Source organism: Trachypithecus francoisi, unplaced genomic scaffold, assembly GCF_009764315.1.
Source record: "Trachypithecus francoisi isolate TF-2019V2 unplaced genomic scaffold, Tfra_2.0 Lachesis_group4, whole genome shotgun sequence".
Taxonomy (NCBI): Eukaryota; Metazoa; Chordata; class Mammalia; order Primates; family Cercopithecidae; genus Trachypithecus; species Trachypithecus francoisi.
Window position 1 is genome coordinate 2,384,509 of NW_022681469.1, and position 23,777 is coordinate 2,408,285.

Sequence of the window (23,777 nt, forward strand, 5' to 3'; positions counted from 1 at the left end):
AAAAATGCTTATATATGTGTAGAAAATTCTGGAAGAATGGCTAGAAACCCTTAGTCCTGGTTGCATCTAGAGAACAGAACTGAGGCTGAAGGGAGAAAGACTAATTTCTTAAGTATGCCTTCCTCTTATTTCCATCATTTCCCCTCTAGAGAGTATATTTAAAAGCCAGTGTAGTGGCCGGGCACAGTGGCTCTCGCCTGCAATCCCAGCACTTTGGGAGGCTGAGGTGGGCGAATCACTTGAGGTCAGGAGTTCAAGACCAGCTTGGCCAACATGGTGAAACCCCATCTATAGTAAAAATACAAAAAATTAGCTGGGTGTGGTGGCGCGTGCCTGATCCCAGCTACTTGGGAGGCTCAGGTGGGAGAATCACTCGAACATGGAGGCAGAGTTTGCAGTGACCTGAAATTGCACCACTGCCTTCCAGCCTGAGCAACAGAGTGAGACCCTGTCTCAAAAAGAAGATAGGCCGGGCGCGGTGGCTCAAGCCTGTAATCCCAGCCCTTTGGGAGGCCGAGACGGGCGGATCACGAGGTCAGGAGATCGAGACCATCCTGGCTAACATGGTGAAACCCCGTCTCTACTAAAATATACAAAAAATTAGCCGGGCGAGATGGCGGGCGCCTGTAGTCCCAGCTACTCGGGAGGCTGAGGCGAGAGAATGGCGTAAACCCGGGAGGCGGAGCTTGCAGTGAGCTGAGATCCGGCCACTGCACTCCAGCCTGGGCGACAGAGCGAGACTCCGTCTCAAAAAAAAAAAAAAAAAAAAAAAGAAGATAAAAATAGGCCGGACATGGTGGCTCATGCCTGTAATCGCAGCACTTTGGGAGACCAAGGCAGGAGGATCACCTGAGGTCAGGAGTTCGAGACCAGCCTGGATAACATGGTGAAACCCCATCTCTACTAAAAATACAAAAAATAAGCTGGGCGTGGTGGCAGGCACCTGTAATCCCAGCTACTTGGGAGGCTGAGGCAGGAGAATTGCTTGAACCCGGGAGGCAGAGGTTGCAGTGAGCAGAGATCACACCATTGCACTCCAGCCTGGGCAACAAGAGTGAAACTCCATCTCAAAAAAATAAAATAAAATAACTAAATAAATAAGGCCGGGTGCAGTGGCTCACGCTTGTAATCCCAGCACTTTGGGAGGCCAATGTGGGCGGATCACGAGGTCAAGAGATCGAGACCATCCTGGCTAACATGGTGAAACCCTGTCTCTAGTAAAAATACAAAAATTTAGCCGGGCGTGGTGGCGGGCACCTGTAGTCCCAGCTACTGGGGAGGCTGAGGCAGGAGAATGGCACGAACCTGGGAGACGGAGCTTGCAGTGAGCCGAGATTGTGCCACCCACTGCACTCCAGCCTGGGCGAGAGAGCAAAACTCCGTCTCAAAACAAAACAAAAACAAAAACAAAAACAAGAACAACTAAATAAAAATAAGAGCTAGCATAAAAAAGTGTAAGTTCAGCATCCATTCTCTGTTTGTTTTTTTAGAGATAGGGTTTGGCTCTGTCACCTAGGCTGGAGTGCAGTGGCACAATCACAGCTCACTGTGGTATTGAACTGCTGAGCTCAAGTCATCCTCCAGCCTCAGCTTCCTGAGTGGCTGGGACTACAGGCATGTGCCATCACACTCAGCTAATTTTCTTTTTTTTTAATTTTTTTGTTGTAGAGATGGGGTCTCACTATGTTGCCCAGGCTGGCCTGGAACTCCTAGCCTCAAGTGATCCTCCTGCCTTGGCCTTCCAAAGTGCTGGGATTACAAGCATGAGCCACCAGGAGCCACCATGTGGGGCAAGAGCCACCACGCCCAAGGCCAGGCGTGGTGGCTCACACCTGTAATCCCAGCACTTTGGGAGGCTGAGGCGGGTGGATCACCTGAGGTCAGGAGTTCGAGACCAGCCTGACCAATATGGTGAAACCCTGTCTCTATGAAAGCTACAATAAAACTAGCCAGGCATGGTGGCAGGTACCTGTAATCCTAGCTACTCGGGAGGCTGAGGCAGGAGAATCATTTGAACCTGGGTGGTGGAGGTTGCAGTGAGCCTGCCTCAGCATCCGCTTTTTTTTTTTAGACGGAGTTTTGTTCTTGTTACCAAGGCTGGAGTGTAATTGTGTGACCTCGGCTCACTGCAACCTCTGCCTCCTGGGTTCAGGCAATTCAGCATCCAGTTTTAAAGCCCTTAATTCCCTTTCCTGGAGCAGCACTATCTAAATGTTAGCTTTGGGCCTCTCATGACCAAGCTCACACAAGGTCTCTGGAGACAGAGCCCCACGAGAACCTGCTCCACCTTCTTGGCTTGCGGACCTGGAATTAGGATGGGGGCTTTTCAGCTCACCTAGTGCTCATAACAAAACCTGCGTCTGCAGTGACCATAAGAAAACATCCTCTTCTCTCTCTGACTCACCCCCTCTGGGCTCAGCAAGTCCTGTGCTCCTCTTTGATCTCGTGCCACATTGGCCCAGGTTGTTCCTCTGACTGTTGCTTTGCTTCCTGCCATTCTGTGTGCTCCCGAGTTACAAAGTCAGCCTACTCCAGAGTGGTGTCTGAGTCACACCCAGATAAGAAGTTTTCATGTCTGGACTGCCAAAGGGGGACACAAACATTTAAGGGGGGACACACACCTTTAAATGATGTCTGTACAATCTCTTACCTTGCGGTTCAGTGCCGTCTTGCTTTCGTGAGGTCATTTGATACCTTATTGTGTGATCTGAACACAATTCAGGGATCTATCGTCTGCTGTAAATGTTAAACTAAGCCAACAGCACACAAGGTTCATAAGCTTCTGGTCACACAAGACTTGTTCATCTCTCTTTTCTCTCTTTTTCTCCTGCTAGCAGAGTCTTGATCATCTGTTTCTCTATATTTCAACGAGAGTTAGTCAGGGACAGGTGAAATTTGTACCATTAGTCCTAAGATAAAATCTTGTTAAAATCAGAGACTGACACCGAAGGTTGAAGTGGTGATAGGTTGTAAAAGGTTGAAATATTCAGGAGGGTGATATTATTTTTATGCATGGACTTAAATTCCCCATGATACCCTGTAATTCTCCTCAAGCTAATTCCAGTTTCATGTCTACCCATTTCTTCTGATGAGTTCTTGTAAAGCTTGACTCATGGATAAGACAGCCACAGAATTTCTTTGCAAAGTAAAGGTCCTCTCCTCCATTTTAAGTATCCATTTAAGCATCCCTGCGTAAAAGTTACAAGTTTGTCATGAATTCCTTAGAAATGTGGGGCCGGGCACAGTGGCTCATGCCTGTAATCCCAGCACTTTGGGAGGCCGAGGCTGGCGGATCACAAGGTCAAGAGATCGAGACTATCCTGGCGAACATGGTGAAACCCCGTCTCTACTAAAAATACAAAAAAAAAAAAAATTAGCTGGGCGTGGTGGCACAGGCCTCTAGCTCCAGCTACTTGGGAGGCCGAAGCAGGAGAATCACTTGAACCCTGTGGAGGCAGAGGTTGCAGTGAGCTGAGATCTCGCCACTGTACTCCAGCCTGGCGACAGAGCGAGACTCCATCTCAAAAAAAAAAAAAAAAAAAAAAAAATGTGTAAGTATCGCATAGATATATAACCCAATTTGTAAATATTAGCATAATCCATGCTTAGATCTTGGTTTCTTAGATGATAACAATAATGGTGATGATGACGTTGATACTAACAGCCAACTTTTACAGTGTCATTGCACTTTGTAGGTTCTATTATTTATTTATTTATTTATATACTTTTTGAGACATTCTCACTCTGTCACCCAGGCTGGAGTGCAGTGGTGGAAACCCCTTATAAAACCATCCAATCTTGTGAGACTTATTCACTACCACGAGAACTATATGGAGGACACCCCCGCCCCATGATTCAATGATCCCCCCACTGAGTCCCTCCCACAACACATGAGAATTATGGGAGCTATAATTCAAGATGAGATTGGGGTGGGGACATAGTCAAACCATATCACACCCCTTTCAGAAATCCACAGACGTGTGTATGACCAGCAAGAACTTCAGATTGGTGTAAAAGTAATGCATGTTTCTGAACTTAGTTGTATCTTTGTGAATTTAGAACTGTTTTCCTGAGAAAAATTCCTGTTTTCCCTCTAGTAATCCCCTTGATTTGCCTCTGCAGACATGTGGGATGACCAACCACCAGGTGAGAGTCTTGTCCAGTCTCCTCAGTTTTCACCTTTTATCATCTGGTTGTTCGACATTAGCCCACAGTGCGGAACATCTTCATTTGAGGCTCTTTCTAAAACGATTGCTGGCTCCCGTGGTGCGCTGTAATTATTTAATAACCGGCTCTTCAAGGGGTGAAGGGGTCCTGATTTGTATCACTGACTGATTTCTGTGCTGTGGCCCGTTCTTGCTACCAAATGTGCTGATGTTGAGTGTGGAGGAGCACACCGTCGTTAGACAGCTGACGGAAGTGGCCTCAAAGGTAAAGTATAATAACACAAGCAGGGCCGGGTGCGGTGGCTCATGCCTGTAATCCCAGCGCTTTCGGGGGCTGAGGCAGGAGGACTGCTTGAGTCCAGGAGTTCAAGACCAGCCTGGGCAACATGGCAAAACTTCTCTCTCCACAAAATATTTTTTAAAAATTAAAAATAAAAGAACAGTGCCTGGCAAATACTAAGTGCTCAGAAATATTTGTTATTTTGACTAAAAGATAAAAGCTTGAAAGGCAGAATGACCTTAAAAATGATGGTAAAACAAAACTATTTGAGAAATGAAAGCAGGCATGACACTAGGCTGGAGCGTAACACATGGAATTTGCATTTCAAGCCGTTTCCTTTCAACAAAGTGCAGTTGTGACCCTGTGTGGATGAGTCTCCACACAGGAGAGTGTTGCCAGGACGGTGAGGGGACTGGAGGAAGGAGTGGGTTCAGAAGCTGGGAAGGCACTAAGTTCTCCTCTAGTGGGAATGGGGAACGAGGCGAAGAATGATGGGCTGGAAGTCAGCAAGCCTGGGTTACCCTGGTCACTAATGTGTGTCTCTTTAGGAAAGTCCCTAAATTTCTTTGGGACTTGGTTGCAACAGGGCTAGGAGATCCCCAGGGTCCTTTAGGCTTCACACATCTGTGATTCCTGACTGTTCCAGAGACATTCTTGCTCCTTCTGTGGCACAAAGAGGTTTGCTGGACTGTTCCTTCCCTCGCCCCGCCCCATTTTGACTCATTTCCCTCCTAAATTATGTGTGTTGAAGTTGGAAGAAAAAGAATCAAGATAGATAAGTAAAGCTTAGGAAGATGATGTGTGACTGAAGATGATGTATGATGAGCCAATAAAAATGATTGGAATTGCCGGGCGCGGTGGCTCAAGCCTGTAATCCCAGCACTTTGGGAGGCCGAGGCGGGTGGATCACGAGGTCAGGAGATCGAGACCATCTTGGCTAACATGGTGAAACCCCGTCTCTACTAAAAATACAAAAAAAAATTAGCCGGGCGTGGTGGCGGGCGCCTGTAGTCCCAGCTACTCGGAGGCTGAGGCGGGAGAATGGCATGAACCCGGGAGGCGGAGCTTGCAGTGAGCCGAGATCGCGCCACTGCACTCCAGCCTGGGCGACACAGCCAGACTCCGTCTCAAAAAAAATAAAAATAAAAATAAAAATAAAAATGATTGGAATCAAGGCTGGACATGGTGGCTCATGCCTGTAATTCCAGCACTTTGGGAGGCTGAGGCGGGTGGATTACCTGAGGTCAGGAGTTCATGACCAGCCTGGTCAACAAGGTGAAACCTCGTCTCTACTAAAAATACAAAAATGAGCTGGGCGTGGTGGCACACACCTGTAATCCTAACTACTTGGCAGGTTGAGGCAGGGGAATCGCTTGAACCCGGGAGGTGGAGGTTGCAGTTAGCCAAGATTGCGCCACTGTACTCCAGCCTGGGTGACACAGAGAGACTCCATCTCAAAAAAACAAAATGATTGGAATCAATGTCTATTTATGATATTACCTTTAGAAAGTGTGCTAAATCTTCTCTCAGTTTGCTTAAGCTCAAGCAGTACCTCCTATAATTGCCTGGAAGGCGTAATGCAGTGCCCTGAGCGATCCTGAGTAGGTAGTAGCTCCCACAAGCAACAGCTGATGAGTTAGAAGCATAAGAGGCCAACTTCTCCCCAAGCCTATTAAGAAGAGAATAAAAACAGGGTCCCTACTTGTGATGGTTAATGTTATGTGTCCGTTTCCCTGCGCCATGGGATGCCCAGAGAGCTGGTCAAACGGTATTCTGGGTGTGTCTGCGAGGGTGCTTCTGGAGGAGATTAATGTTTGAATTGGAGGCCTGAGGAAAGGAGATGGCCCTCCCAGTGTGGGTGGGCATGATCCAATAAGTCCAAGTCCTCAGCACAACAAAGAGACTGACCCTCCCCTGAGTAGGGGGAGCTCCTCCTACTTGAGCTGACACATTAATCTTTTCTTGCCTTTGGCCTCAGCCTCAACTATCAGCTCTTCTTGGATCTCGAGCCTGCTGGCTGTCGAACTGGAACTTATACTTTGGTCTTCAGCTTGCCATCTGCAAATCTTAGGACTTCTCAGCCTCCAGAATCATGTGGGCCAATTCTACATCCTTCTCCCACCTTCTCTTTCTACACCTCCACTCCCTAATTAGTCCTGTTCCTCTGGAGAGCCTTAATGCACCATTCTTGGAACTTGAGGGGCAGAGAGTGAGCTTGGACTCATTTGTATGCTCGGTTGCATACTCTACTCAAGCACACTCAGGATTACAGAATTCACTGGGGAAGGGGAGGTGGGTTGTCAGGGCAGAATCTCCAACAGAGGGACCTGGATGTTTTACTATGTGTCATGCATGGTGATGCAATTGTTTTTGTTTTATTGCATGGCAGACAGCAATGGAACTATGAGAAAAGCAGGTGTTAATGAGTCAATGAATCTAGGTTCAAATCTTGATGTGTAAACCAGGTCAGGTTGCTTAACCTCTCTGAGCCTCAATGTCTTCAATGGTAACATAGAGCCGACAGCACCTACTTCACTGGGCTACTGTGATGGTTAAATTAAATAATGCATGGAAAGTGCCTGGAATACAGTAGTTATTCCACAAAAGCTAGCTCCCCACTACCACCACCCCCCCATTCACATGTATCACTCTTTACTTATTCAGCAAAGGCTTATCAACCTCCTATCATGTGCCAGGCCCTATGCTTGGTATTGGAAAAATAGTGAACAGGATAAAGTCCTTGCCATGACTAGGGCAGACCAAAAACACACCTATGTGTTAATAACTTCTTTTTTTAGTCTTTTTTTTGAGATGGAGTCTCACTCAGTCGCCCAGGCTGGAGTGCAGTGGCACGATCTCGGCTCACTGCAAGTTCCGCCTCCTGGGTTCATGCCATTCTCCTGCCTCAGCCTCCCAAGTAGCTGGAATTATAGGTGACTGCCACCATGCCCAGCTAATTTTTTGTATTTTTAGTAGAGATGGGGTTTCACCGTGTTCGCCAGGATGGTCTCGATCTCCTGACCTCGTGATCTGCCCGTCTCGGCCTCCCAAAGTGCTGGGATTACAGGCGTGAGCCACCACACCCGGTCCCTATGTGTTAATAACTTCTATGGTCCTGTCTTGAAGACAATGCAAGGTGAAGTGAGCCAGCATAGTTGGGCTGGGTTCAGGTGCTCCCTCAGCTCAGGATCAAAAATGCCCTCTCTACAGTATTAATCTTTATGTTGTGAGTAAGGAGAGGGAGAGAGAGCATCCTGGGCAGAGGGCACAGTACAAAGGAAGTGGGGGGCACGGCAGAAGACAAGGTTGGAGAGGTGGGCAGAGGCTGGTCCTATGGTCTCTGCAGGTCTTGGTTAGGGATCAGAGTTTGAGTGTAAGTGATATGGGAAGCCTTCGGGTTGGGGAACACAACTAATTTACATGCTTATCACTCCGGATGGATGATAGGAGGGAGAAGATGGTGAGGGTCTGGGAAGAGTAGATGCAGGGAGACCAGCCCAGAGGCCACTGAGGCATGAGGCCGGTTGGAACAGGAGAGTGGCAAAGGCGGTGTGGAAGAGTGGCTGAATTCCAGACATATTTTAGTGGTAGAATAAAAAAATACTTGCTGATGGATGGGGTGTGCGTTGTTAGGGAAAGTATGGAATTCAGGATGACTCCCAGGCTTGGCGCTAAGCAACTGATGCTCATGATCGCCTCCTCCCCTCTAACCCACACAAATGCCAACAGAAACGTGGGTTTGCATGGAAAGTTTCCAACTTTTTTTTTTTTTGACGGAGTCTCACTCTGTCGCCAGGCTGGAGTACAGTAGCACGTTCTCAGCTCACTGCAACCTCCACCTCCTGGGTTCAAGCCATTCTCCTGCCTCAGCCTCCCCAGTAGCTAGGACTACAGGTGTGTGCCACCACGCCAGGCTAATTTTTGTATTTTTAGTAGAGATGGGGGTCTCATCATGTTGGCCAGGATGGTTTCAATCTCTTGACCTCGTGATCTGTCCACCTTGACCTCCCAAAGTGCTGGGATTACATTAGTGAGCCACCGCGCCCGGCTCCAAGTTAATGTTTCTTTTTCTTTTTGAGACGGAGTCTCGCTCTGTTGCCCAGGCTGGAGTGCAGTGGTGTGATCTCTGCTCACTGCAAGGTCTGCCTCCTGGGTTCATGCCATTCTCCTGCCTCAGCGTCCCAAATAGCTGGGATGACAGGCGCCCGCCACCATGCCCAGCTAATTTTTTGTATTTTTTAGTAAAGACGGGGTTTCACAGTGTTAGCCAGGATGGTCTTGATCTCCTGACCTCGTGATCCACCCGCCTTGGCCTCCCAAAGTGCTGGGATTATAGGCGTGAGTCACTGTGTCCGGCCTTCCAAGTTAATTTTTAAGACAACAAACACAGTATTAGTGCTGGAAGGAATCTCAGGCATTGTTAATTGAATGGAGACCTGGAAGGTCATACAGCAATTTACCACAGAACTGGTACCTGTTTACAGATTCCTTGCTTAGCGTTTAGGCTAACGTGCTCCATTTAGCGAGGGGTTAAGTTGTGGTAGAGAACCCATGGTTTAGGCTACCAGGAAGTTGTGCTTCTTGAAACAGTTACTTTATTAAATATTATATAGATGCTGTTTATGCATGACAGATAATGTATAGGTATAAAGAATAACAATGTAACATAGGGTTGTGGGCCTTCTCCACTCTGGTTTAACAAATAGAACATTCTCATTCTTTTTGCAGCACTTGAATGCCTCTCACCAATCCCTTCTCTGACCTCTCTCTTAGAGTTTTATCATTCCTTGGCTTTTCTTTATAGTTCTACTGCATGATTGTATCCCCAAATAGTTGATATGGTTGGGGTTTGTGTGCCCACCCAAATCTCATCGCCAATTGTAGTCACCATGTATGGAGGGTTTACCATTTCCTGGTAGCTTAAACCGTGGGTTCTCTACTGCAACATAACCCCTTGCTAAATGGAGCATGTTAGCCTAAACACCAGGCAAGGGGTCTGTAATCCCCACATGTCGAGGAAGGGAGGTGATTGGATCATGGGGGTAGTTTGCCCCCTGCTGTTCTCATGGTACTGAGTTCTTATGAGATCTGATGGTTTTATAAGTGTTTGACAGTTCCTCCTTCTCGCTTTCTCCCCCTTTCTCTTCTTTTCCTCCCTCCATCCCCTCTTCCCTCCTCTTTTCCCCCCTCCCTGCCCCTCTTCCCCACTTCCTCACTTCCCCTGCACCCTCTCCTACCTCCTCTGCCACCATGTAAAACATGCTTGCTTCCCCTTCTGCCATGATTGTCAGTTTCCTGAGGCCCCCCCAGCCATGCTGAGCTGTGAGTCAATTAAACTTCCTTTGTTTATAAATTACCCAGTCTTGGGTAGGATCTTTGTAGCAGTGTGAGAATGGAATAATACAATAGTATATAGTTTTGTGTGGTTTTGAACTTTACCTAAATGGAGTCACTGTGTGTCTTCTTCTGGTACTTTCTTTTGGTCCACACTTTGTTTTAGAGATGCACCTGTATTGCTGCTTGCAGCTATTGTTCACTAATTTTTCAGAATCGCATTCTGTTGCATGAACATATCAGTTTCTTTACCCATCTCACCGTGGATAGACAGCTGGGCTATTTGTAGAATTCTGCTGGTTCAAGTGGCGCAGCTGTGGGGATTCTCGTTCACATCTCCTGGCGTACATGCTCACAAGCTTTTCTAGGATGTATGGGTAGGAGTGCAGCTGCTCGTTGCTTATCTTCAGCTTTATCGGATAATGCCAAATTATTTACTGAGATGTTACATTGGTTCACGCTGCCTCCAGTGGCATAGAATTTCTACTGTTCCACATTCTTGTGACATTCAATATTGTCAAATTAAAAAAATTTTGCCCACCCAATGAAAGTGAAAAGCTACTTCATTTAGGTTTCAGTTTGCATGTCCTGGGTATTGATGAGATGAAACATATTTTTAAATGTTGATTGCCAGCCATATTGTTCTGATATGAGATGAAACTTCATATCCACACAGCATATTTTGGGGGCCAGGAGGTGTCATCATATTTTAAGAACTCTGTGTCTTTTCTCCAAAATTTGTTCTAACTGCAGCTTTCCCCCTCTTTGGTGATGCAACTGTCCTTCTGGCTGCTAAGGCCAGATGCCTCGGAGCTCTCTGTCTTTCTCTTTTTCTGACCACATCCCCCATGTGATAGGAAATCCTCCTTTCAAAATGCATTCAGAATCTGATTACCTCTCACGTCGTCTGCTGCCTCCACCCTGGTCCAGGTTGCTAGGCTCTGAATTTCTGCAATAAGTCTTCCTCATTCGCTGTCCAGACCCTGAGCAACAGTCAGATCACATCACACCTGTCAGTAACTCACAGTGGCTCCTGACCTCTCCCAGAATAAAAGCCAAAGCCGTTACAATGGCCCATGTGGTCTCATACAACAGCGTTTAGGGATGTGGAAAAGAGGGTGTTGGCTGGGCTGATGGAGGTGACCAGGTCACCTATCGTCAGCTGGGCTGGGGCTTATGATGCAGTGGCCAGTGGCCATGGAGGGTCCCTAGGGTCCGTAAGAAAGGGCAAGTCCTAACGCACAAGCACTTTCCTATAGTTTCATATTTTCTAATGTCCCACTGGCCAGAGCAGGTCACCCAGCCAGGCTGATTCCAGGGCTGGAAAGCAGAGTCCATTTCTCGCTGGGAGGAAGGACAAAGGTAGATGGCAGAGGGGTGAGCGTACAGGGAGTGGTGAGTACGTGGCCCATTGCTGAAGCCTGCTACCCTGGGTTAAGTGTTACAAGTACAGTGGTGGGTAAACCTCTAGGGCTGATTGCATAAAAGAAAATCGAAAGGTCTACATGGTTGGAGTGTTGCATTAAAAAGATGAGAAATCCTGCATGCAATCACTTTCCGGAATCTGTGTTTAAATGCTGTACACTTTAAAATCTAATCTGCTTGCCCTTCAGAGGTAACCCAGAAATTATCCAGGTTTTTTTTTTTTTTTTGAGGCGGAGTCTCGCTCTGTCTCCCGGACTGGAGTGCAGTGGCCGGATCTCAGCTCACTGCAAGCTCCGCCTCCCGGGTTTACGCCATTCTCCTGTCTCAGCCTCCCGAGTAGCTGGGACTACAGGCGCCCGCCACCTCGCCCGGCTAGTTTTTTGTATTTTTTAGTAGAGACGGGGTTTCACCGTGTTAGCCAGGATGGTCTCAATCTCCTGACCTCGTGATCCGCCCGTCTCGGCCTCCCAAAGTGCTGGGATTACAGGCTTGAGCCACCGCGCCCGGCCATTATCCAGGTTTTTTAGGGCTCCAAAACATTCTAAGAAATAAAGGTGAATGTTGAATTCAACCAGTTGACAGTTGTTCTTGGATTATGATCAGTCAGCCTGTGGCACCAGGGCACATGCTGAGAACAAGCCTCAGGTTCTCTGAGTTTTCCCACCACCACAATGCTCAGCTATAGTGAACTCATAGAAACAACGTGTCGGGGCCTCCAACTTCGCCAAGCACCATAACAAGTTTGAGTTGTGAAAAAATTTTAACTCAAAATTGTGAAGAGAAACGGCAACATTTAAATTACCATATATTTGTCTTTGAAAAACTTTGCACCAACTTCATTAGCTGTTAAATTTAGATTCATAAAAATCTACATAACGGCCAGGCACGGTGGCTTACGCCTGTAATCCCAGTACTTTCGGAGGACGAGGTGGGCAGATCACCTGAGGTCAGGAGTTTGAGACCAGCCAGGCCAACGTGGTGAAACCCTGTCTCTACTAAAAATACAAAAATTAGCCGGGCGTGGTGGTGGGCGCCTGTAATCCCAGCTACTCAGGAGGCTGAGGTAGGAGAATCACTTGAACCCAGAAGGCGGACGTTGCAGTGAGCCGAGATCGCCACTGCACTCCAGCCTGGGCGACAAGAGTGAAACTCCGTCTCAAAAAAACAAAAAACAAAAAACAAAAACCAAAAAACTAAATGATATTTGAAAACAATTTGTAGATTTTCACACTTCCTAAGAATTCTCAAAGATGCCAAAAACAAAAATCATAGCCACTAGCAATTTAAATGACTTCCTCGTAGCCAAATAAATCCCAAGGTGAAATTACAAACATTCCCTTAAATTCAAATGTTATAGCAAAAAGAAAGATAATGGGGAATGGAGGGTGAATCATTGTGTTTGATATATTTGGCGGTGACAAATATATATATTACGTGCTGTTTAGGGTCCACTGAGGGTCATAAAACTCACCCTAGTGACCGAGCTACCGGAAGGACTTGACAAGGGCCTCGCCAGTTCGGTTATCTGAGTTTTCCAGGTGGGACAGCCCAAGACCCTTATCAGGCCCAGAGAAGCTGGGTTTCCGCCCAGAGCCCGGCCCCAAACCACCGATTTCCGACCTTTCAACCGACTTTGGCAGAGCAAGAGTTTCCGCAGGAGACTCCCTGCTTCCCTCTGCCCAGGTCCTCTGAGGCCGAGTGCGGTACTGAGTGCTGAGTTAAGGGGTGCTGAGTGCCAAGCACTGAGTAACTGGGGGAGGGGCACCTTGCAGCTCTCATAAATAATTAGCTTCTGTGAGGAACAGGAACTCAGAGACTGCGGCCGGGCCAGGTGGGCAGAAGTCGCAGAACCCTCGACGCGCTCCCCGTCCCCACCCCACGCCAGGACCCAGCCTCCCTAACTGGGGTAGCTCCTGAGGGCGTGGCTGGACCCCGCCCCCTCGGGGCCTCCCGGCCCAGCGGCCCGGAAGACCGCGAGGCGCGCTTCTCTGACGTATCGGCGCCTTTCGTCTGACGTGTCCCTGTACCGCCCCCTCCCCGCCCCGCCCCGCCCCCGCCCCGCCCCCGGCTGCGCGGCGCCCGCCCTCCCTCAGCCAGAGTAGCTCGTCTGAGGCTGCTGAGGCGGCGGCCGGTGTAGTGGTCTCGGTACCTCTTCCAACTGCGGCTCGCGGGCCCGTGCCGGTCCCGGTCCCCGGCGCGGCCGTCCGAGCCCCTGCGGCGGGCGGGCGATGGTGCGGCGGAGCGCGCGGACGCGGGCGGCGCGGCGGCGGGCATGAAGGAGGATGGAAGGGCAGGACGAGGTGTCGGCGCGGGAGCAGCACTTCCACAGCCAAGTGCGGGAGTCCACGGTGCGTGGGGACCGAGGCAGCCCTGACAGCCCCGCGCGCCTGCCCGGGCCCTCCGTCCCTGTCCCCGGGCCCCTCACCTCCGGGCCTGCGCCCCGCGCCACCCGCCCCGGCCTCTGCCGCTCTCCCTTCCCTCCCCTCCCCTCCCCCTGCCTGCCCCCCGCTCCGCTTCTGCTTCCCCTGCCCCCTCCCGCTCCCTCTGTGCCAGCCCGGACCCCGCCCCTGCCCCCCGGCCCCCGTCCTGCCCTTCCCTTTCCGTGGGGAGGGCTGCGGTACGCGCCGCGCTCCGGGACCCCGGGGGCTTGCTCTCTAGGGGGATGTGCGGCTCGCGCCTCGGGGTGTGGACGGCGGCCCCGCCGGTTTGCGCGCCCCCGCGCTCCGCCGCCCGGCCAGGTAGGCAGGTGGATGCGCAGGCGTCCCGGAGAGCCTGGGTGGGCCCGGTGGGTCCTGGAAGGACCAGGCTGCGCGGAGCCCGCCCCCCTCTCGCGTTTGGACCCGGCCGGTTACCTTGTACCCAGTCAACACCTCCTGCGCCTCCCGGCGCCTCACGTTTCCATCCCTTTTTCATCTCCCCCAGCCCCCACGTGGATTGAGTTCGAAACCTTCCCTTTTGGGGTGAGAATATTGGTTATTTATGGGAGTGAGAACCTCAGCAAAAGTCCATTTTGCTCTGGAAGCAACTTCTTAGGGAAGCAGCTCTTTTTTGGCCCATGTTTCTATGCGTGCTGTTGGCAGGGGTCAGGAAGCGGACTTGACCTTGGAAAGTCTACTTTGATGTTTTTTATAATTTCGTGATGCTCTAGAATGTATTATAATTGGGTTTATCTGTGTTTTCATAACGGTTGTAAAGTATATCAATTTTTTATATTTGTATTTACCCCTTTCCTGAGTTGTCTATGATTCAGTCACACTTGGTTCGAGGTGAAGAATTGTCTAATTTGTGTACTTACTGATCTTGAAAATTGAGAATCACTTTGGAAGTCATACTTTGAATAAAGAGGACATATGAAATCTGAGCTGGTGGAATTTGAGTTCATGGAATTTGGTACAAATTTATTTGTAATTTTTTAAATTGAAGCTAAAATACACAGAGATAAGTTCGTGAAGTCATACATGTACCCTTCAGATACTTTCATACTAAACACACCTGTGTACTCCTGAATCCACCAGGAGTTTGAGACCGGTCAGCCTGGGCAACGTAGTGAATCCCCATCTCTACCATTATAAATAAAGAAAAAAAGAAACAGAATTTTACTATCATCCCGGAGACTGACTCCTTTCCCCCCTCCAGTTACTTTCTCCTCCACCAAGGGTAAACATTGCCCTGGCTTCTAATATCATAGATTAGTTTTTGCTTAGTTTTGAACTTTATGTAAATAGAATCTTACATTATACACTCTTTTGTGTCCAGTTTCTTCTACAGTGTTTGTGAAATTTCTCCATTTTGTAGTGGTTATAATTCATTCTCAGTGCTGTAGTTGTGTGACTATAGCACAATTTATTTTTCATTTTACTGTTGATGGGCACTTCAGTAGTTTCTAGGTCTTGGTTATGAATATATATATATATATGTATTTATTTGTTTGTTTGTTTTGAGATGGAGTCTCGTTCTGTCTCCCAGGCTGGAGTGCAGTGGCACAATCTTGGCTCACTGCAAACTCTGCCTTTGGGTTCAAGTGATTCTCCTACCTCAGCTTCCCGAGTGGCTGGGATTACAGGCGCATGCCACCACACCCAGCTAATTTTTCTATTTTTATTAGAGACGGGGTTTCACCCTGTTAGTCAGGCTGGCCTTGAACTCCTGATCTCGCGTGATCCACCTACGTTGGCCTCCCAAAGTGCTGGGATTACAGGTGTGAGCCACCACACCCGGCTGGTTATGAATATTTTTGTACATAGCTTTTGGTGGACATGTTTGTGCATTTCTGTTGGGTATAGCCCTAGAAATGGAAACAATGGAAACCCTAGGTTAAAGAGTGTGCATTTGTTCATCTTTAGTAGATACCTTTAAACAATTTTTCGAAGTGGTTGTACCAGTGTACGCTTCCGCCAGTACTGAGAGTCTCAGAGGTGTGGTTGTTTCTTATCTTTGCCAACGCTTGGTATTTGCTGTCCTTTTTAATTTCAGTCATTCTAGCAAGTGTGTTATAGTGTTCATCATACGAATAATTTTAATTTGCATTTTCCTGATAACTAATGAATTTGAGCACCTGTTTGTTTATTAGCCATTTGGCAATCTTTTGTGAAGCGTCAAGTTTTTTTCCCCATTTAAAAATTAAGTTTATCTTTTTTTTTTTTTTTTTTTTTTTTTTTGAGACGGAGTCTCACTCTGTCACCCAGGCTGGAGTGCTGTGGCCGGATCTCAGCTCACTGCAAGCTCCGCCTCCCGGGTTCACGCCATTCTCCCGTCTCAGCCTCCCGGGTAGCTGGGACTACAGGCACCGCCATGTCACCCAGCTAGTTTTTTGTATTTTTTAGTAGAGACGGGGTTTCACCGTGTTAGCCAGGATGGTCTCGATCTCCTGACCTCGTGATCCGCCCGTCTCAGCCTCCCAAAGTGCTGGGATTACATGCTTGAGCCACCGCGCCCGACCTAAGTTTATCTTTTTAATATTGATTTGCAAGGTCCTTTACAGTATAACTTGTATTATATTGTAATACAAATGGATAAGATTTCTTTGTCAGATATATATATATATATGCAGCACATATTTATTTCCCACTCTGTGGATGCCTTTCACTCTTAATGATATCTTCTGATCAACAGAAATTATTAATTTTAATATAGTTCAATTTATTAAAATTTTTTGAGTACTTTTTATGTCCCGGTTAAGAAATCGCTTACTCTAAGACTGATGTTCTCTTGTTCTTTTCTCGAAATGCTTTATTGAATTATTCTCATTTAAATTTGCAGTCTATCTAGAATTTATTTTTTGTGTCTGGTGCAAGGTAGGAGTCATATTTTTTTCTCCCACAGGAATGTCCAGTTGCTCCAGCACTATTTATGACTTTTGTCACAGATAGGTAACTGTATATTCATAAGGTTTAATTTTAGACTTTATGCTGTTTTATTGGTCTATTTGTCTTTAGTTTTATTATTATTTTTTAATTTGAGACAGGGTCTCACTCTCTTGCCCAGGCTGTAGTGCAGTGGCGCAATCATGGCTCACTGTAGCCTTGACTTCCCAGGCTCAGGCGATCCTCCCACCTTAGTTTCCCAAGTAGCTGGGACTGCAGGCGTGAATCATACAGGTGTGCACTAGCAGACCCAGCTAATCTTTTAATTTTTTGTAGAGGTGAGGTCTCATCATGTTGACCAGATCTGTCTCCTGGGCTCAAGTGATCCTCCTGCTCTTTGGCTTTAGTTTTAATTAATTAGATATTCTAGAATTTCGGTTGAGAAAGGAACACATGTTAAAACAGTCCAGAGCTTTGTCTACTCCCCTGAAAACAACTCGGTTTTGGTACTGATTACAGAGTTCTTTAGTTCTGACTCTCCTCACCCCTGTTTCCCTCAATCCAACACCCCTGGCTGGTTGAGTCTACTCCATCTTCTACAGAACCAGCATAGACAGTGACCAGGCTCAGGGTTCCCAGTCTTTGGCATTTCTTTCTCAAATGATTTATATTTAGAGTGAATGTAAATACTTGCTTTTTCTGTAAGACCTGTTGCCAGTTTTTGAAATTATTCAGTTGTTTCTGATTTTGCTACATAATGCTATAATTGCTTAACTTTTTAATCATGATAAGATATATATATATATAACATGCAATTTACCATATCTAAATATACAGTTCAGTGGCATTAAATACATCCACATTGTTGTGCAACCACCACCACTATCCATTTCCAGAACTTTTTCATCACCTGAAACTTGATACCCATGAAACAGTAACTCTCCATTCCCCACTCTCTCTAGCTGCTGGTTCTGCCTATATGAATCTGACTGTTCCAAGTTGAACCACAAAATATTTGTCCTTTTCTGTCTGGCTTATTTCACTTAGCATAATGCCTTCAAGGTTCACCTGTGTTGTAGCATGTGTCAGAATTTCTTTTTCTTTCTTTTTTTTTTTTTTGAGACAGAGTCTTTTTTGCCCAGGCTAGAGTGCAATGGCGTGATCTCAGCACATTGCAACTTCTCCCTCCCTGGTTCAAGCAATTCTCCTGCCTCAGCCTCCCGAGTAGCTGGGATTACAGGTGTGCGCTACCATGCTTGGCTAATTTTTGTATTGTTAGTAGAGATGGGGTTTCACCACGTTGGCCAGACTGGTCTCAAACTCCTGACCCCAGGTGATCCACCCGCCTCAGCCTCCCAAAGTACTGGGATTACAGGTGTGAGCCACTGCGCCTGGCCTAATTTTTGTATTTTTTGTAGACATGGGGTTTTGTTATGTTGCCCAGGCTGGTCTCGAACTCCTGGCCTCAAGTCATGCACCCACCCTGGCCTCCCAAAGTGCTGGGATTACAGGCCAACGCACCTGGCCCAGAATTTGTTAAGGCTGAATATATTTTCTTTTTGTGTATACCGTATTTTGCTTATCCATTCAATCATCAATTGACCTTGAGTTGTTTCCGTTTTTGGCTATTGTGAATAATGCTGCTGTGATCATGGGTGTAGAAATATCTATTAGAGTCCCTGCTTTCAATTCAGAAGTAGAATTGCTGGATCATATGATAATTCTATGTTTAATTTTTTGAGGAACTGCCATACCGTTTTCCACAGAGGCTTTACCATTTTATATTCCCACTATCAAGGAGCCAGGGTTTCTGGTTCTTCCACATCTTCACCAACACACATTGTCTTCTGTTTTTCTTCTTTTTTTTTTAAAATGGATGTGAAATGGTATCTTATGGTGGTTTTGATTTGCATTTCCCTAATTATTAGTGAAGTTCAGTATTGTTTCATGTGCTTATTGACTATATGTACATCTTTTTTGGAGAAATATCTGTTCTTTGCCTGTTTTTGAATTGAGTTGCTTGATTTTTGTTGTTGAGTTCTAGGAGTTCTTTATATATTCTGAATATTAACCCCTTATCAGGCATGTGATTTGCAAACACTTCTCTCCCATTCTGTAGGGTTGCCTTTTTACTCTATTGATAGTTTCCTTTGATGCACAAAAGTCTTTAATTTTGTAGTCCAATTTATCTGTTTTTTCATTTGTTGCATGTGTTTTTTTGTGTCATCCAAGAATTCATCACCAGCTCCGGCATCATGAAGGTTTTCCTCTAAGAGTTGTATAGTTTTAGCTCTTATGTTTAGGTCTTTCATCCATTTTGAATTAATTTTTGTGTACAATGTAGTGTTTAACTTTTACATACTCATGTAATAATTTTGTCTTTTGTGTTATGAATATCTCATAGATCTCTTGTCAGTTGCTTTAGTGATCATATTTGACTTTGGCTATTAATATCAGGTAGTAATGATCCATTTCCTTTCTTTTGAGAGCTAGCTATGAAATCCTAAGACTGCCAGCTAACTGAGTAGACCCTCTCTTGGCTAAGAGGACCCCAGGAAACCTTAAAAACTGAATTCCCAGCCAGAATGGGATGAGAGATCTTACACGCCTTGTTATACCCACTCCCTTTTGAGGTTTAAAAACAACAACTGACCAGCATTATTGTTAAAATAGAGATCTTAAGACTGAGAGAACAGACTCTTTGTGGCAATAAAATACCAAACGGTGAACAAGATGTAGGGCCATGCCAGGCAAGGGTTAAGTAAAGCACCCCCCGCCCCTTGAGGAATAAACTTGGTTCTAACTATCTCAAGGTGTTTCTTTTTTTCTAGCAGCTAAACAAGCACTGGCCTCCAGATAAGCAATATTAATAACTGCAGCTCACTCACTACCAGACCGTGACTAACTGACCCTCACTCCCCTGTTCCACAAGCTATAACTACAGCTTTGATTGGATAAGAGACTGATTTCAGTAACTTTGTCCTGATAAGAGCGCTGAGCATGAACTGGTTCTGGCCAGTTTACAGAGGCCGTGCACTTGAGTGCCTTCATGTCCCTGCTTCGCCATCTGACTACAGAGCCTCATTGTAATGCGTTTAGATATTAAGTCTCCACCCACATGTGAATGCGGATAAGTATGTAACATACATGTTTATTCAGCCTACATGTGCATGACCTCCCCCGCTTTGTGAATATTCATAGCTCCTCCTATAACCTGTTAAATATATAAACTTGGCCAACCCGTTCAGCATAAATCCCTGTTCGATCCTCCCTTAAAGCGTCTGTTTCTGTGCTCTGCGGGAGGATGCTTCCCAGCCGTCAGGATTGTCACCTTGTAGGCTGTGACTCTCTTCAAAATTATTTTTGAGGCAGAGTGTCGTTCCGTCACTCAGGCTGGAATGCTGTGGCACAAACATGGCTCACTGCAGCCTCTACCTCCCAGGCTCAAGAGATCTTCCTACTTGAGCCTTCCAAGTAGCTGGGACTACAGGCACATACAACCATACTTGGCTGATTTTTGTATTTTTTGTAGAGACTAGGTTTCACCATGTTACCTAGGCTGGTCTTGAACTTCTGGGCTCAAGTTATTCACCCACCTTAGCCTCCGAAAGTATTGGGATTACATGTGAGTCATTGCAAGTCTTTTTTTTTTTTTGCGACAGAGTCTCACTCTGTCACCCAGGCTGGAGTGCAGTGGCATGATCTCAGCTCACTGCAACCACTGTCTCCTGGGTTCAAGCAATTCTTGTGCCTCAGCCTCTTGAGTAGCTGGGATTACAGGTGCCCACCACCACACCTGGCTAATTTTATTTATTTATTTATTTATTTATTTATGATGTGGAGTCTTACTCTGTCATCTAGGCCGGAGTGCAGTGGCATGATCTAGGCTCACCGTAACCTCTGCCTCCCGGGTTCAAGCGATTCTCCTGCCTCAGCCTCCCACTGGGATTACAGGCGCCTGCCACCATGCCCGGCTAATGTTTTTGAATTTTTAGTAGTGACGGGATTTCACCATGTTGGCCAAGCTGGTCTCGAACTCCTGACCTCAAGTGTTCCTCCTGCCTTGGCCTCCCAAAATGCTGGGATTACAGGTGTGAGTCAGTGCGCCTGGCCATTTTTGTATGGACAGGTTCTTTCCATGTTACCCAGGCTGGTCTTGAACTCTCCTGGCCTCAAGTAATCCTCCTGCCCCAGCTTCCCAAAGTGCTGGAATTGGAGGTGTGAGCCACCATGCCCAGCCTGGCTGCGCAATCTGAATTCTTCCTTATCCTGGGTATGGCTTAAGCTCCCCTCTTGGCTATAATATTTTTGGAACCAAGTCTGGGGTTGACTGGGACTTTTTTTTTTTTTTCATGGAGTCTCGCTCTGTCACCCAGGCTGGAATGCCGTGGAGCGATCCCAGCTCACTGCATCCTCCGCCTCCGAGGTTCCAGCGATTATCCTGCCTCAGCCTACCAAGTAGCTGGGATTACAGGTGCCCGCCACCATGCCTGGCTAATTTTTGTATTTTTAGTAGAGATGGGGTTTTGCCATGTTGGCCAAGCTGCTCTCGAACTCCTGACCTCAGGTGATCCACCCCCGCCTCGGCCTCCCAAAATGCTGTGATTACAGGCCTGAGCCACCGTGCCCGACCAGACTGGGACTTTTACAACAGAGATTTTAGAACCTTCCCATTTAGTTGGCTTCTTTAAGGCCAAATGAGAGGTGGGAGATAATGGGGATAGAAGGAATTATTCTTCACCTGCTGCCTCTCTAGGTGAGTTTACCTGCTGTTTTCTGCCAATGTCTTGCCCTCAACTCTATGGCTTACCCTTTGTGCAGGAGATCAAAAACTTTAGTCCTTCCCACTTGAGGATAGTGGTTGGGCAGAAGATGGGAACCAGTCACCAATCTGGTATGTAAGTTCAGAATACAGTTATCGTGGAGTGTGTAGTCTTTTCTGACCTTTGTCATTGCCCTGCAGCCAAAGACTACCAAGAGCACACCTGTAGTTGGACAAATTGGGCTTATTGCATATTGCGGTGAGTTCCGTGGAGAACTGGGATGTTTAAGTAACTTTTCAAGTGGGATTTGGGCTTCTACTAGGTAGTTTGGGAAGGGTTTAAGGAAGTGAGGCTTTGATCTGTATGGGATGCTGTTAGGAAGCTGGAATAATTCTGTAATTGGATAGCTTAAGAAATCTTTTCTAGAAGGAGAGAAGACTGGAATAAAGCTAAAGCTGTAACTGGTAAAGAAGCAACAGTCATTCCTGTTAGCCAGCATAGAGAGATGGTCATTTTTGTGATTTGGACAATGTTCATGTTTTTGCTTGTGCTCAGGAGTGATTACAGAGTGGTCTTGTTTAGTCTTTGTCCATCATGGTCTTGTCTGATATTGATGTTCTCTGAAATTGTTTATGTTCCACGGAAGAGTCAGTCATCAAGGCCGAGGTGTGTGCCTTGCTCTGAGTTGCTTGCCAGTTTACAGCAACACCGAGACCCAGCTGTGATATTACCAGGCCAGCTCCCAGATGTTAGGGACTGCTTTTCTTTTTCTCACATGGTTGTAAAGTCTTCTAGTGGAATGGTGTATTAGAAACAAATCCAATAGCCAACATATGTTGAAGTGATTTTCTAACATAGAAGAGCAAAAAGGAATGGGATAGAGGTATAAAGGTTTCATTGTATTTGGCTTTTCTAAACTGGGTTAAATCAGCTTCCCCTCTGTGGTGGGCCGCATAATGGCCCCTGAAGTTGGTAATCCATGTGATATTCCCTGGAACCTGTGGTATGTTACTTTACATGGGTAAAGGGATTCTGCAGATGTCAGTACGTTAAAGGGGAGTTATCCTGAATTATCCGGGTGGGCTCTATATGATCACAGGGTCCTTATAGGAGAGGCAGGAGGGTCAGAGTCAGAAGGAGATACGAAGACAGAGACAGAGTTGGAGTGATGCCCTTTGAGGAAGGAGGAGGGACTGTGAGCCAAGGAGTGTGGGCGGCCTCTAGAAGCTAGAAATGTCAAGGAGATGGATTCTTTCCTAGAGTCTCCAGAAGGAACCAACCTTGCTCACACCTTGATTTTAGCCCAGTGAAATTCAGTAAATTTGTGTTATTTTAAGTCACTAAGTTTGTGTTATTTGGTTACAGCAGCCATAGGAGATTCCTACTCCTTCATCAAGAGGCTTTGACTTTCACGGCTGTCCCTGTATATCTTACCACTCCCTAGTTGTCTACTTGAGGTTAAAGGAAACTGGGACATTCTAATAACATTTGAGATAATTTTTCCTGTCTTCCTATACTGTCCCCCACCCCCGCCTTTTTTTTTTTTCTGAGATGGAGTCTTGCTCTGTGGCCCAGGCTGGAAGTCCAGTGACGTGATCTTGGCTCACTGCAGCCTCCGCCTCCTGAGTTCAGGCAATCCTCCTGCCTCAGCCTCCCAAGTTGCATGGATTACAGGTGTGTACCACTACACCTGGCTAATTTTTGTATTTTTAGTAGAGACAGGTTTCACCTGTTGTCCAGGGTGGTCTCGAACTCCTGGCCTCAGGTGGTCTACCCGCCTCGGCTTCCCAAAGTGCTGGGATTACAGGTGTGAGCCACCGTGCCTGGCCCTGTCTTCCTTTTTTAAAACTTGATTTTATTGCAGTAAGAATACCTAATGTGAGATCTACGCTCTTTTTTTTTTTTGAGACAGAGTCTTGCTCTGTCGCCTGGGCTGGAGTGCAGTGGCCGGATCTCAGCTCACTGCAAGCTCCGCCTCCCGGGTTCACGCCATTCTCCTGCCTCAGCCTCCGGAGTAGCTGGGACTACAGGCGCCCGCCACCTTGCCTGGCTAGTTTTTTGTATTTTTTAGTAGAGACGGGGTTTCACAGTGTTAGCCAGGATGGTCTTGATCTCCTGACTTCGTGACCCGCCCGTCTCGGCCTCCCAAAGTGCTGGGATTACAGGCTTGAGCCACTGCGCCCGGCGAGATCTACCCTCTTAACAAAAAAAATTTTTTTTTTTGAGTCGGAGTCTCGCATTGTTGCCCAGGCTAGAGTGCAATGGTGTGATCTCGGCTCACTGCAACCTCCGCCTCCCAGGTTCACGCAATTCTTCTGCTTCAGCCTCCTGAGTAGCTGGGATTACAGGTGCCTGCCACCACGTCCAGCTAATTTTTTATATTTTTAGTAGAGACAGGGTTTCACTATGTTGGCCAGGCTGGTCTCGAACTCCTGACCTCGTGATCTGCCTGCCTTGGCCTCCCAGAGTACTGGGATTACAGGCATGAGCCACTGCGCCCAGCCCC

The 23,777-nt window shown here is 46.9% G+C and overlaps 1 protein-coding gene across 6 annotated transcripts in view; it reads left to right on the forward strand.

Moving 5' to 3' along the window:
* Nucleotides 1-13,260: 13,260 nt before the first annotated feature.
* LMBR1 (limb development membrane protein 1) overlaps nt 13,261-23,777 on the forward strand; it is a 214,090-nt gene continuing 203,573 nt past the window's right edge. For all 6 annotated transcript variants that reach the window (XM_033194184.1, XM_033194185.1, XM_033194179.1 and 3 more), the window contains exon 1: nt 13,261-13,553. In XM_033194184.1, coding sequence (XP_033050075.1) covers nt 13,488-13,553 — 66 coding nt within the window. In that variant the 5' untranslated portion in view covers nt 13,261-13,487. The remainder of the gene's footprint in view (nt 13,554-23,777) is intronic.